General features: G+C 41.9%; 1 protein-coding gene and 1 long non-coding RNA gene across 3 annotated transcripts; one reads left to right on the top strand and one right to left on the bottom strand.

The window, feature by feature from the left end:
- Positions 1-4,709: 4,709 nt before the first annotated feature.
- On the bottom strand, positions 4,710-12,643 carry Trim43a (tripartite motif-containing 43A). 2 transcript variants are annotated; one of them, NM_001357687.1, is made up of 7 exons: positions 12,344-12,643; positions 11,086-11,500; positions 10,406-10,501; positions 9,169-9,402; positions 8,115-8,137; positions 7,345-7,445; positions 4,710-5,529 (listed from the first exon to the last, which is right to left on the bottom strand). In NM_001357687.1, the coding sequence occupies exons 2-7, from the start codon at positions 11,494-11,496 to the stop codon at positions 5,054-5,056; spliced, it is 1,341 nt and encodes a 446-aa protein (NP_001344616.1). In that variant the 5' UTR covers positions 11,497-11,500; positions 12,344-12,643; the 3' UTR covers positions 4,710-5,053. The 2 variants fall into 2 exon arrangements, with proteins under 2 accessions (NP_001344616.1, NP_001030078.1); NM_001034906.3 differs by having other exon boundaries at positions 9,169-9,399.
- On the top strand, positions 7,443-10,544 carry Gm51715. Its single transcript, XR_003948359.1, has 2 exons — positions 7,443-7,956; positions 8,077-10,544. It is a non-coding gene; the product is annotated as a predicted gene, 51715 (long non-coding RNA).
- Positions 12,644-15,580: the final 2,937 nt, after the last annotated feature.

Here is a 15,580-nt window from a genome sequence, read left to right as displayed (position 1 = left end):
CACCTTTAGTCCCCGCACCCCCCTTCCCCCCCACACACACACACAGCCCCTTCCCCCAGCACCACCCCTCATCTGCAAGGCTGAAGCTTCACCCCCTCCTCCCAGTGTCCCAAAGATGGAATAGCACTAGTTGTTCTTCCAGAGGTCCTGAGTTCAATTCCCAGCAACCACATTGAGGCTCATAACCATCTGTAATGGGATCTGATGCCCTCTTCTGGCATGCAGGTGTGCATGCAAATAGAGCAATCATTTATTTATTTAGGTTTTTTTGAGTCTGGGTCTCACTATGTAGCTCTAGCTGTCCTGGAACTTAGTTTGTAGGACAGGCTGGCCTTGAATCACAGATTGCTTCTGACTCCAGAATACTGGGATTAAAGGTGAGTGAGTGCCTTCCACACCCACCTTGGAAGAAGGATTCCTGATTGAGAAAAGGCCTCTGCTGGGCAGAGGTGTTACATGCCTTTAATTCCAGCACTTGGGAGGCAGAGGCAGGCGGATTTCTGAGTTCGAGGCCAGCCTGGTCTACAAAGTGAGTGCCTGGACAGCCAGGGCTACACAGAGAAACCCTGTCTTGAAAAAAATAAACAAAAATAAATAAATAAAATTAATAAAAATGTGGTACAGACCCAAACAGAGAATTCTCAACAAATGAATCTTAAATGGCTGAGAAGCACTTAAAGAAATGTTCAGCATCCTTAGTTATCAGGTAAGGACAAATTAAAATAACTCAGATTTCATCTTACACTCATCAAAATGGCTGAGAAAAAAAAATCTCAAGTTCCATTTCATCCTGGCAAAAATGTGGAGCAAGGGGAACACTCCTCCACTGATGGGAGTGCAAACTTATACAACCTCGTTGGAAATCAATTGGGTAGTTTCTCAGAAAACTTGGAATAGACCTATCTCAAGATCCAGCTATAGACCCAAAAAATACTCAACCGACCATAAGGACACTTGCTCAACAAAGATTTAGTAGGTTTATTCATAATAGCCAGAAACTGGAAACAGCCAAAGAATGGATAAAGAAAATGAGGTACCTTTACATAATGGAATATTACTCAAATATTAAAAACAATGATATCATTAAATGTGTGGGCAAGTAGATGAATCTAGAAAAGATCATCCTGAGTGAGATAACCCAGACCCAGAAAGACAAACATGGTATTCTCACTTATAAGTGACTATTAGCCACAAAGTACAGGATAACTATTCTACAATCCACAGACATGAAGCTAAGAAACAAGTGGGGATCAAGTTCTCAGGGAGGACTGGAGGGAGAGAGTGTGGGAGAGATGACTGGAATTGGATAACTTCTGGAGCTGATGTAGAAATCTAGTAATGGAGCCGAGCGTAGTGGAACACGCCTTTAATCCCAGCACTCGGTAGGCAGAGGCAGGCGGATTTCTGAGTTCGAGGCCAGCCTGGTCTACAGAATGAATTCCAGGACAGCCAGGGCTACAAAGAGAAACCCTGTCTCGAAAAACCAAAAAATAAAATAAAATAAAATCACTGGAATCTACAAAGGTGACCCCAGAGACCACTCCCAGTAATGGAGGATACAGAGCCTGAACCAGCCATATTCTATAACCAGGCGACTTACAGTGGTAGGGTTGCAACATGAACCCAGCTAATGCCCTTAGACCTACAACCTATCCTGCCAGAAAGATGTGCTGGGGCAATGGAGGAGAACTAATGTGGCCAACTAATGGGTGGTCTAATTCGAAGCCCACAAGAGAGGAAGCCCATGCCCAACACTGCCTGGATCATCAAGAACTGGAGTCTGGATAGCCAAGGACTTAGGGTAGGAAAAATAAGTCAATGAAATGATCCCTAGTGGTAATCTGCTATACTCAAAGATTGAGGCCTAGTTCAATAGTCATCAGAGACACTTTCCCTAGAAGCTGATTAGAACCAATGTAAAGACTGACAGCCATGCATGAGATGTAGAGAGAGCCCAAATTGGAGTACTCCATTAGGTCCCTCCCCTCAGAGATCTAGGAACCCCATGGAAGAAGGGGGAGGAAGAATTATAAGAGTCAGTGGGGTCAAAGACACTAGGATAATACAGCAAACAGAAGCAACTAAATAGGGGTCCTGGGGGTTCACAGAGACTGAAGCAGCAACCCTGGAACATTGGTATGTGCTTAAGATATATCTGCATGTTATGGTTTTTGGTTGGTTGGTTTTTTGAGACAGGGTTTCTCTGTATAGCCCTGGCTGTCCTGGAACTCACTGTATAGACTCAGAAATCTGCCTGCCTTTGCCTCCCAAGTGCTGGGATTAAAGGCACCACTGCCCGGCATGTTATGGTTTTTAGCTTGGAGTTTTTGTAGGACTGGTAACAGTGAAGTAGATATCTGGCTCTTGTCTGCTCTTGAGACCCATTTCCTCCTACTGGGTTGCCTTACCCAGGCTTGGACTGGGAGAAATGAAAGGAGAAGCTATGATCTGACAGTATTATAAGAATAAAATTTAAAATGTATATACATGAGCTTTGTGTTTTACCTTATTAGATATGAGTTCAAAAGAACCACAATAGTTAAATAGGAAAGGATTTATACTCTATATGCTCTAAATGTGGCCAAGGTGAAGGCCATTTGCCCACAAAAGTACATTTGAGGAGCTTGGGACTAGACATAAGCCACAGAGCTGCCCTGACTGCTAAACTGATTTGCTTTTTAGCTCTCATTTATTAATTTAAGGCAATTTCATATATTGTATATGCGCCCATGGGCCCTCCTTCAACTCCCTCTTCCTTGTGTGCCTATTTAGAAGCAGATGTTCTGGTGCTCTGGCTCTTAGGATGTATCTGCCTCTTCCACAAGGTTTCCTGAGGGTTACATATGAGCTGTTATATTGTCAATGGATCAAATGAGGTTTTATGACTGGAATGTAAAGTTTCAAGAAATTGGGAGATTTAGAAATTCTCCAGAATCCTGTACATGATATAAATGCAACCCCAACATTTGCTTTCTCTTTTTCTAATAAAAAATGAGAAAAAACAAGACACCTCATCCCCTTTGAGCTTAATGCTTCTATGTTTTGAGATCTTATTGAACTGCATGCCTGGTGCTAAGTAGTAGTCGCATGGCATTTCTTATGTCTACTGTGTTCTTAGTCAGTCTAATCTTTTCTAAAATATTTGCAATATGCTTCCTAAAGGAGCAACCTAAGTTCTCATGTCTCTGCACAGTCCTTGGTGTAATATTCTGGTCAGAGCCTAGGTGTCACAGAAGTCAAATGGTCAATGGAGTCAAATCTTATGTTGGGATATAAGAAGTATAACTTTGTGCCTTTCGAAGCAACATGAGAAAGCAGAGGGAACTAGACTGGCTAACCAAAAAAACTTGAGACTTCATTTCTGAAAGTCTAGAATCATGAAAGAAAATGGCCTTGGATGGGCATTACAATCTACTCCTCTCAGTGTTCTCAGGTGCACACGACCCTCTTTTTTCTTTAAGATTTATTTATTATATGTGTGTACACTGTAGCTGTCTTCAGATACTCCAGAAGAGGGCATCAGATTTTTTGTAGCGGATGGTTGTGAGCCACCATGTGGTTGCTGGGATTTGAACTCATGACCTTTGGAAGAGCAGTCGGTGCTCTTAACCGCTGAGCCATCTCACCAGCCCCACACATGACCCTCTTGCAAATGACCAAGGAGAGGTTTCCAGAAGAGAGAAGCTGTTGAATGTCAAAAGACATTTGTGTGCTCTCTGAGACTGGAAGAATATTCAATATTTAAAGCTATTTTATGTTGGAGACAATTAAAGTTTTTTCAAGTGTGTCCCCAACATAAAACAGGTTTAAAATAAAGGATGTGAAAGAGGGGGAAACTCACTTTCCTTTTTTCCAGGAAAAAAAAAATCCCTCTCTGAACGATGAGAGCCTGTTTGTTGTTGTTGTTGTTGTTGTTCTATCCCAGTTGGTAAATAATTATTTGTTTAGATCAAATAGGGATTCAAGCTTTCATTGATCAACAAATCTGCCTACAGTAGATCTCTGTGCCTCTGCCTGACGTCATTAACTTAGAATCACACAGATACAGAATATTTAAATGGTGCTGGAACTCTGGGAACTCTGCATCCTGAGTTCTAGGTCTATACTAGATCCAAGATTCTAATTAGTAATTCTCACAAATATGCAAAAACAAAAAGCAATAACTACTTTGAAAGTAAATGTTCGAGCTGGTGAGATGGCTCAGCGGGTAAGGGCACACTGACTGCTCTTCCAGAGGTCCTGAGTTCAAATCCCAGCAACCACATGGTGACTCACAACCATCCATAGTGAGATATGACGCCCTCTTCTGGTGTCTAAAGACAGCTGCAATGTACTTACACATAATAAATAAAATCTTTTTTAAAAAAAAGTAAATGTTCTAGGAGGAACAGGTGGACCACAGATAAGAAGCAGTCACCCATCTTTTACATTTAATATCATTTTATATTTTTTAAATTTATTTATTTATTATATGTAAGTACACTGTAGCTGTCTTCAGACACACCAGAAGAGGACATCAGATCTCATTACAGATGGGTGTGAGCCACCATGTGGTTGCGGGGATTTGAACACAGGACCTTCAGAAGAACAGTCCCTTAACCAAGAGTCAGTGCTCTTAACCTCTGAGCCATCTCTCCATCCCTTAATATCATTTTAACATGTCTTAGTTAGGGTTTTACTGCTATCAACAGACACCATGACCAAGGCAAGTCTTATAAAGGACAACATTTAATTAGAGCTGGCCTTCAGGTTTAGAGGTTCAATCCATTATCAAAGTGGGATCATGGCAATATCTAGGTAGGCATGGTAAAGATCCAGATGAGAGTTCTACATCTTCATCTGAAGGCTGCTAGTGGAAGACTGACTTCCACACAGCTAAGATGAGAGTCTTAAAGCTCACACCCACAGTGACTCACCAACTCCAACCGGGCCACACATTCTAATAGTGCCACTCCCCTGGCCAAGCATATACAAACCATCACAATAAAGAGGGGACACATTATCATAGAAGTACTGGAAAAGCACTAGCATACTGGATTCCAGCTTCCTATGATTATGTGTAGACAGCAGAGAAGAAAGGCCTGACAGCACAATGGAAAGTTCCAGGAGAGTAGCTGAGTATGAGGGAACTCTTGGCTACATCCACGAAACTTACATATCCACCCTCACAATCAAGGAACACGCCAACTTGGCCAACTGGCTTCTCTATATAGTGTTCACCTCCTATGCGGGTGATGAGAATGTAATGATCTTCCTTTCTCAAACACTCAAGAAGAAATAGATCTGTGGGTGTCGCCGCATAGCTTCTCCCCCTTAACCAGGGATCCTTACGGACTCCTACAGTCCACTGCTCATGGTCCTTCAAATCCACCTCCCAGTAGTATTTTCCCCTGGAGAAGCTCTTTTTTCCCCAGGAAACACGATGGGTTTCAGCTGAATCCAGAGATGTGCTTTCATGGAGAAGTCTGATATCAAAAGGTCTGACTGAGGTGTAGCCGAACATGATTGAATGTTTAAAGGAAATCTTCACTGTGGGAAGAAAAGCCAACATTTTAGTTAAACCAACTGTTTACACTTGTCAGGTGAATGAGGTCCCTAGAGATTTCCTGGTTTTAAAAATAGAAAGGCTAAGACTGGAAGGGTAGATATAGCCCAGATAAATAAATAAAAGTCAAGAAGTTCCCCCAAGAAACAGAGTGAGCACATAATGAAAACTTTTTTGAGAATCTGTAGAAGCTGCAGAGGAGGAAGCCACAGCACAGTTCTGTCAGGAGCTTTTCATTACCACTGAGCAACAGGAGGTGTGCAACACAATGAGGACCGCTGTGAAGGCTGTACCCCTGAGTCTCCATGAAAAGTTATTCCTAAGTCATGTCATGATTGCTTGCATCTTAGTGTTTTGATTTTCATTCCACTAAGCAGATATGTACTCAAGACAAATCTAAACATGCATTAGAAGTTGTCCCCTAATAGCAATTGTCTGCCTTTTACTAAGCCCTGGTTCCTCTGATATTCTTTCCCTGTGATGACAATCCATATTTAGATCTCCCAGTGTGATTCTGACTGCAGTGTCTTATCAACTCATTTCATTTTTATTGCCTGTGATATATGAATTTGTCTATTTGGGGTTTTTTTAATGATCATTTCTGCAGTTTCTTTGAGATGGGATTTCTTGCTATATATCCTTGACTGGCATGGAACTCACTATGTCAATCTGTCTGGCCTCAAACTCTTGGGCAATCCTCCTGATTTCATGTTTTTAATGCTGGGGTTACAAGTGGGTGCCACTACATCTTGTGAATTTTTTTAATAATTTTTTAAAGATTTATTTATTTACTTCATGTATGTGAGTACATTGTCACTGTCTTCAGACACACAAGAGGACATCAGATCCCCATTACAGATGGTTGTGAGCCACCATGTGGTTGCTAGGAAGTGAACTCAGGATCTCTGGTAGAGCAGTCAGTGCTCTTAGCCACTGAGCCATCTCTCCAACCCGTGAATTTTTAATCTATGGAGTATAATATACTTTAAAATTCAACTGGTAGCTGAGCATGGTTTCACATGTCTAATTAAAGCATTTAGGTGCCAGAGGCAGGTGGATCTCTGTGAGTCTGAGCACAGCCTGGTTTACAGAGCTAGTTCCAAAACAGCCAGGGGTACAAAGATAAATCATAGCCGGGCGTGGTGGCATACGCCTTTAATCCCAGCACTCTGGAGGCAGAGGCAGGCAGATTTCTGAGTTCAAGGCCAGCCTGGTCTACAGAGTGAGTTCCAGGTCAGCCAGGGCTACTCATCCCAGGAAACCATCGTGATCGTAAACAAGGTATGCCACAAGCGCACAGGGTGGAGTGCGTGGTGACGGGAGGGAATAATATCTCGTTCGGAACAAGGTGGACAGAATAAGAACCTAGCTTGGGGACGGGGATGCTCGGTCTCTCCCTCTGTCCTGTCCGTCTTTACGCTTTAATGACCAGGGCTACAGGGTGTGTTTGTCTCGAAACACACACACCCCCTCCAAAAAGATAAATCATGTCTCCAAAATGAAAAAAAAAAATCAACTGCTAAAATATTTAATAGAAAACATACAGTGCTGGAGAGATGGCTCAGCGGGTAAGAGCACTGACTGCTCTTCCGAAGGTCCTGAGTTCAAATCCCAGCAACCACATGGTGGCTCACAACCATCCGTAATGAGATCTGATGCCCTCTTCTGGGGTGTCTGAAAACAGCTACAGTGTGCTTACATATAACAATAAATAAACCTTTAAAAAATATATTCACTGTGCAAAGTTTATCTCACTGTTGAAGGGCACCTCTGGTCATTACATCAGTCCTGACACTCACCTCGGAAGGAGTTGAGCCTTGCAGTCAGCCCAGGAATGGAATGGGCATGGAGTCTTGGTATCATACCCTGTGGCATGTCCAGCTTTGCCGCTAGCTTACTCCTGCAAAGAGAAGACATTGATATGCTAAGATTATCATCCCAGTGATGAGGAGAAATCTTCACTCAGAGCTAAGTAAGACTCAGGGGTTAAAACCCTTGCCATACAACCTGACAACTGAACTTCAATCCCAGGAACCCATGGTGTAAGGAGAAGACTGACTGAGAGTGGTCCTCTGCCCTGCACACATGTGCACTCACATAGGTATTCATAGCAATTGAATTTTTATAAAAGTAAACACTTACCTGAACATTTTTCACACAAAACATTTTCTGATATTAAAGAAACCCCATGATCAGGAGACAGGGTAGTTTCCTCTTAGATGCTGTTTCTGAAGCCCTCCTGCTACCAATTCCGTTCTTCCCATGCTTCCAGCCCCTTTCTTCTACTACCAGGAAAATACAGCCCGTGGGCCTCAATGATTGGGATTGGAAAACAACAAATTTTAGCTCAAGCCCATAACATACACTCCTTCATTCATAGGGAGAAAGAAAAGACACTGTCTGATAGAAAGGTGAACAGTCATCATACCCATGAAAACCATCCCTAACACAGCATCCAAAAACAATTAAGGATTTGCTATACAACGTGTATCTATACTTTGCTAAGAGGTCTTGTTCTGCTTTTTCCATAGGTCAGGGTATCCTGGCTTACACTGAGGACTAAACTCACCTTCTGAACAAGTCATCCAAGTCCTGCAAACAAAACAAGAGAAGCTTAGTTACCTAAAGAAACAGAACACAATGTGGTTTCATATATGAGATTTATTTATTCATTTTACAGATATGAGTACACTATTGCTCTCTTCAGACACACCAGAAGGGGGCATCAGTGCTCTTAACCATTGAGCCATGCCACCAACCCATTAAGTTTTATGTCAGTCAGCACTATACCAATTCACCTGCAAATGTATTTTCACGTCCCAGGGTAATGCCAATGAAGTGGATTAGCACAATGGAATTCTTAATGAAATCAGGCTGTGAGAATACTTGGGAAGCATATGGGTAGGAGTTATACACTGCTTTGGAACACCTCACTGTCTGCAAAGAGGACTTTCTTTAATCTTGTACACAAGCATAGGAATACTTTCATTAGGGGTACTTGAAAACTGAGGCCTAACCCCTACATGGTGCCTCATATCTGTAACTCTAGACTGGGGTTTAGGTCTCAGGAGTCCTGTGAGTCTGAGGCCATTGTGTACCACAAAGAACATGTATCAAATCCCCCACCGCCCAAAAAACTCAAAAACATAGCTTTCAGACAGAACAAACGAACGGTAGACTACTTTAAAGCTGTGCTTAACATCCAAGTAGAGGTAAAATGGAGTAGCCGGTAACAAGAATCACTTAATTTGGGGTTTCAAAGAAGCAAGCTACAAACACACCAAAAAGAAGAAAAAATGGGGAGATATTCAATGAGGAAATCAACTGACAATGTCAACAAGCTTGCTCTTTTTAGGTTATCACAGAAATTATCTCTCCAGGTTTTTTTTCTTTTCGAGACAGGGTTTCTCTGTGTAGCCCTGGATGTCCTGGAACTCAGAAATCCGCCTGCCTCTGCCTCCCGAGTGCTGGGATTAAAGGCGTGCTCCACCAACACCCGGCCAGATTTTTCTTAAAAAGGATATCCCCTGATAAGTACAGGGGCTATAGAAAGGACTCTCAGATGTAAAAGCCACAGGTGTGGTCCTCAGATAATGAAGCTCTTTCAAGCACTCCATGCTCACCTGCACCAGCAGCTCCTGGTATGGCCTCTGGGACATTGTCATCAGCTCCCGATAAACCTCTATTAGTTGATTTCTCTCGTGGACTATCGTAGCTTCACTTTTCCTGAGCTCCTCTAAAGTAGTGTTGCTTTGATGTCTCAAACACTCTATGTGTTGATCCCTTTCTTCACAGAGGGGTGGACATTGTTTTCCATACACTCTCTTGATCACTTCCTCCCGTAGCTTCACGGACTTCTGAAGGAAAAGGGACATCCTAGATCACACTTGAAGAGTATTTGATCCTCTCCACGGAATCCTTCTATGTTTAATTCACCTACAGGAGCCCATCAGAGTGCTGCACACACTGATTTACTGTCTGCACTTTCCAGAAAATGTCAATTCTCTGATTTCATACATTTCTTCTTTATTAATAGCTGAAGCAGGCAAACCCATCCTTTTCCCTTACCACTTTTATCTATTAAATGAGACTCAGATATCTGGGGGGGAAAAGGTTTTGATTGATAATAAATTCACTCAAAAATGCAACTCTGCTCCAGGTGTGGTGGCCCATGCCTTTAGTCCCAGCACTCGGGAGGCAGCGGCAGGTGGATTTCTGAGTTTGAGGCCAACCTGGTCTACAGAGTGAGTTCCAGGACAGCCAGGGCTACACAGAAAAACCCTGTCTTGAAAAAAAAAAAAAATGCAACTCTGCACATAGTAACCAAAATTCCCCAAGTGGAGTCAGTACTTCCCCAAGTGGAGTGATGGGCTGTGCTGAACACTCAGAAAGTCACCCATTAACATCAAACTTTTCTGCCACACGGCCATGCCATTCTCTCTGTATTCAAAATTGTATTTTACCCTTAAGAATTTAAGGTTAAGAGAAAAGGAATTTCCTAGCATCACATCCCATGCTTGTTCCTCAAATTGTGAATGACCAAGTTTGCAAGATATCTGCCTCCCAACTGCTGGGATGAAAGGCGTCACCACCACTGCCTGGCTCAAGATACTTTTTTCTATTCTGTGCTTTGTCTAAAATATTTCAAGAACATTCTATGCTTAACAAATGCTCTGAGTGGTTTTAAGAAACATCAGAATTTAAAGCTTGAGGTAGGGTGCATTTTCTTGGATAGGAAGGTGCTGTTTCACTAACATGCCTGCAGTGAAAGGCCAGACTGGAGAAGGGCTTGGATCACTCCTCAATGAATGTCTCTGGCCTCAAAGAATGTACCAGTTTGGGCTGAAGTCTCATACCCACCAACCACCACAAGGTCGTTCTCCTCTCTATTTCTACATAATTCTGCTGGATTTTGAGCCTCCGCCATAATGAGTCCATGTGCTTTAGAAGTTCCTCCTGTAATAAATAAATAAATAAATAAATAAATAAATAAATAAATCATCCTTTAAATAATGAGTCACCTGATGATCAGACCCTAGCACTGAACACAATTACTTTAGAGAGGGTAGAAGGATCACAGTGTTATTTTTTTTTATTTTTAATAACTATGGAACTTTAGATTTTCAGACCATAGAATTACAGAATACAACCACCCTGGGCTCAAGTAAAGTGATGTAGCATAGTTGAGGACTGGCTGGATAATTCTCATCTGGTTGGGATTCCCAGACGTTTCTTTCTCACCAGCTAATTCCAATGCACTCTTGGTAATTTAGTCTCATGTCACCAGCACTTTTTTTAAAGATGTAAATTCATGACTTTTCAGTGACATGAACATAATGAATCATGAAAGTAGAAATGATATTTATACTTATGCATCGCTCAAGGATTATTTACATTTTCTAGTCATTCTTCATTCGCTCTTTAAAAAGAGATTTGGAGCACAATGACTTCATCCGAATCAGGATAAGCATCTTCCTGTGGTCTGCTAAGCCTCCCTCTCTCAAGATCTCATCCTTTTGTTTTCCAGAAACATCACTTACCATTTTCTCCTGAACAGCTACATCAATGGAACAGTGTGTGTGACCACTGTGCTCCTGGGAGTCAGAACACAGGTGACAGAGGAGGATCTTGCTCTTATCACAGAAGATCATCTTTTTTGCCTTGTGGGTCACACACTTGTGCTCCTTAGAATTCAAATATTTCATGAGCCTTTTCTTTCTGACAATGGACACCTGCTTCTTCAGAGAAATGTCATTTATATATTCCTGGTTAAATGGTTGCATACACATGGGGCAGTAGGCAGGAAATTTGATGTCTTCTTGAGAAAGTAAGAGACATGCCTCGCAGAACTTATGGCCACACCTTAAATAAACTGGATTCATAAAGATACTCTGGCAGATGGAGCAGGTGAGTGTTTCCTCCTGAGGGTCTTGTAAATTGTCTGATTCCATTTTTCTGAGGGGAAAAAAAGCAGTGTTATTATTGGGCCAGAGAGGAACAAGAAACTAGACAAAGTTTGATTCAACTTGTGATTATGGCAATATAGGCTTTTTTTTTTTTATGACCAAGAACTTTCCCTGACAGGCATATTGCCTGAGGTGATCCTACCATCTACATTCCTCCTGGAGACTTCAGCCCAAACTGGTACATTCTTTGAGGCCAGAGACATTCATTGAGGAGTGATCCAAGCCCTTCTCCTCCAGTCTGGCCTTTCACTGCAGGCACGTTAGTGAAACAGCACCTTCCTATCCAAGAAAATGCACCCTACCTCAAGCTTTAAATTCTGATATTTCTTAAAACCACTCAGAGCATTTGTTAAGCATAGAATGTTCTTGAAATATTTTAGAATTTAGACAAAGCACAGAATATAAAAAAAGTATCTTGAGCCAGGCAGTGGTGGCTACGCCTTTAATCGGAGCACTTGGGAGACAGAGGGAGGCAGAGGGAGGCAGAGGCAGGAGATTTCTGAGTTCAAGGCCAGCCTGATCTACAAAGAAAGTTCCAGGAAAACTAGGGCTACACAGAGAGACCCTGTCTTGAAAAATGAAGAAGGAAGAGAAGGAGGAGGAGGAGATCTTGAAACTATCTCTCATTATAATACATCAGATCAACTAACATGTGCATAATAAATTTAAAATTATCTATAACCTTAACCCACATTATATCCCAAGAAAAAAAATGCAAATACAAACTGAATCAGGTTTTGCTAAATAGCAAAATACAACTTCTAAGCAAACCCCTGTTTGTATTTAAAATAGGAACAAAAAAGAAATTTTCTCTTGTAAACTGTGCACTTACCCAAGCAATTATCCTCGTCCCTGCTTAGCAATGGTTGGTAGCAATGCGATACTCGCTCAGCTCTGAGATCAGATCCTCAGAGAGTGAGGTGATAGATCTAGCAGTGTCTGGAGCAAAAGGTTAGAAACACTCTACCTCTGGTCTGGAGAAGAATGAACCTGGTGGGCCCCAGGGATGTACTTAGAGTCTCTAAAAACCACACCCACTTCCTCCCTTTTACTAATGCTTCCAATAGATGAGCTTCCTTAAGTGGGATTATTCTAAATGGATGAGAGATTGAACTAACACCTTGGCCATTCTCCACAAGCAAATCTCCCCCAAGGGATGTCCCAAATCACTGTTTAGCTGGGTGTGGTAACAAACCTTTACCCAGAATCCAAGGAATTAGAATGCTGAACTAGGAGGATTTTTTTAGTTCAAGGCCTGCCTAGAATATGCAATGAGAGCTTTTCTTTTTTTTCTTTTTTTTTTTTTTTTTTTTGTTTGTTTGTTTTTCGAGACAGGGTTTCTCTGTATAGGCTGTCCTGGAACTCACTTTGTAGACCAGGCTGGCCTCATACTCAGAAATCTGCCTACCTCTGCCTCCCACGTGCTGGGATTAAAGGCTTGTGCCACCACGCCCAGCATGAGAGCTTTTCTAAAGAAAAAAATTAGTAATTTTGCAACAATAACTATAACTACATATTGAGCAATATGCTTATCCTTTGGTTTTAATAGCTTAACAAATGATGGCACCCTTAATTCTGATTCCAGCAAATATCAACATAAATATCTTTTTAGATCTTTGGAGGATTCTATTACAACTTCTTTTGCTCATATTGATCTCAACTTATACTTCTTCCAAATCTACCCTGCTTACTGACTCGACTTTCTGTTCTAAAAGGGAAAAAATGCACAAATCTCCCTCTATTTACTTTTGGCTGTGTACAGTGACATTAGAGTTCAAAGATGCCTAGCTCCCCACCAGGCTAGTTCACGTTAACCAGACAGAGTCGTGTGTTAATGTTGTGGCTGTGAAATTACAAGGAACCTTCCACATCTCAATCAGGTTTTTGCTTGCTTTGCACCTGGATGATCTGCTTTTAATATATATTTTAGTTAAAGTAAAATTCCATTGTTTTCCTCTCCCTTCCCTTCTTACAGGTCCTTTATAGAGGCTGCCACCAGAGCTTTGGCTAGGATTTTAGGTAGATTCTCGATGGTCAAAATGTCAGGGTCTCGGTAGTTTTCTCTGCCTCAAATGATTCAGTCAGGAGGGGGAAAAATCCTCACAACAAAATTTCCAGCCTCTTGAGTTATACTTAATTCCAGATGTAGTGAAATTACAACGAAGCATAGCCATCAGAAGGGCTGACCACTTTGTACTGGGTGATCAGTTAGAAAGCTTATCCCTGATACAAGCTAAGTCTCTGTCTAGGTGTCAGAGCTAAGGTCTTCACCTCAGTGGCCATAAAGCAGAGAGGCAGACTACCTGCACTCACTCACTGCCTTTCTTTTATCCCTATGTGCCCAATCTATTGGATGGATGCCCACAGCATGGCGCTTCGCTCTTGTTCTCTGAAAGGCCCTCCTAGACATACTCAAAGGAATATCCTGTTGATTTCCTAGGCACTTCTTTTTTTAAATCATTGAAAATAAATTTTTCTCGTGAAGTGGGGTTTCCCATTCACAGCTGCCCATTTCTGGGTTAGATGCACTGCAGACAACAAATCCCCTTCATATATAGAGACATCCGATGATTTCTCTGACTCTGGAGAGCCCTAACTAATGCAGAAGTTGGTACTGGGGACTGGGGTGTTACTGGATAGGCTTTATCATGTTTTGGGTTGGGGAATGTTGACTTGCTGGCTTTGGATGTAGAAAGTAGTGAAGTGCTTTAAGTTAGGCTTAGTGAACCATTCTAGTAGGAAGATGGAAGACATTGATGCTGAGGGTGATTTGAACTGTGGGAGAAGGATGTCAGTATGTGGACTAGAGGCTGCTCTTGGGATATTTGGTGAAGGAATGTGACTGCCTTTTGCCCTAGTCTTAAGAGTCTGCTTGAGATTCAGTTGAATAAGACTCAGATTAGTTGCATTGAAAAGGGAGTCTCAAAAATACCCAGCATAGATTTTGCCCTCTGGTTAAGACTCACAACGAGCGCTTAAAACAGGCATAGCAAATTTAGAAAAGAAAAAATATAAAATGTGTTATTCAACTATTAAAGGGGCACCAGGAAGTGAAATGGGGCTTGATCCTGCATTGGCTCCTGGGAGCCTTCCCCATCCCAGATCTCTGGCACTTCTTAGAGACTTCCCCACCTCACCACCCTCTTTCATTTTGATTTTGTTCATCTGCCTGTTCTCTCTCTCTGGGGTCTGTCAGTTAATTTGAATAAGGGTTTGCAATCCCGCTGATTTTCTCAAAGAACTGATGAAGGGTTCCCTTTGTTTCTATTTTATTGATTTCAGTCCTCAGTTTATTTCTTGCCGTGTACTCCTTCTTCCTGTGGTTGTCCTAGAGCTTTTAGGTGTGCTGTTAAGTTGCTAGTACAAGATTTCTCTAGGTCTGCTTCTCTTTTCCAGAAACACGGTTTCTCTTTGTAGCCTTGGCAGTCCTGGAATTGGATCTGCAGACTAGGCTGAACTTGAACTCAGAGACCCACCTTCCTCTCAAGGGATGGGATTAAAGGTGTGAGACTCCACCCCTTGGCTTCTCTTTAGTTGTTTGTTTGTTTTTGTAGGCATTTGGTCCTGTGACCTTGTCCTTTAGAACATTCCCCTTTAGCAGGGCAGTGGTGGCACACACCTTTAATCCCAGCACTTGGGAGGCAGGCAGATTTCTGAGTTCAAGGCCAGCCTGGTCTACAAAGTGAGTTCCAGGAAAGCCAGGGCTATACAGAGAAACCCTGTCTCAGGAAAATAAAAATAAAAGAACTTCCCCCTTTCTCGTGTCCCATGATTTTGGGTATGGTGTATATGCATTTCTAGTCAATTCTATGGGGTCTTTAATTTCTTTACTTTGGTCTTCATGCAGTAGTAAATTGTATAGTTTCCATGTGTTTTGTGAGCTTTCTGTTGTTTCTTTGTTGTTGATATCAAGCTTTATTCTGTGGTGGCCTCACAGGATACACTGAGTTATTTCAAATTTCTTCTATCTGTTGAGACTTACTTTATGTCCAAGAATGTGGTCAGTTTTAGAGAAAGTTCCATGAGGTGCAGAGAACATATATTTGTTTGTGTTCAGAGAGAGGGGGTG

This window comes from Mus musculus, chromosome 9 (genome assembly GCF_000001635.26).
Source record: "Mus musculus strain C57BL/6J chromosome 9, GRCm38.p6 C57BL/6J".
NCBI lineage: Eukaryota > Metazoa > Chordata > Mammalia > Rodentia > Muridae > Mus > Mus musculus.
Note: the sequence above shows the minus strand (reverse complement) of the source record. Positions and strands in the feature narration are given on the sequence as shown.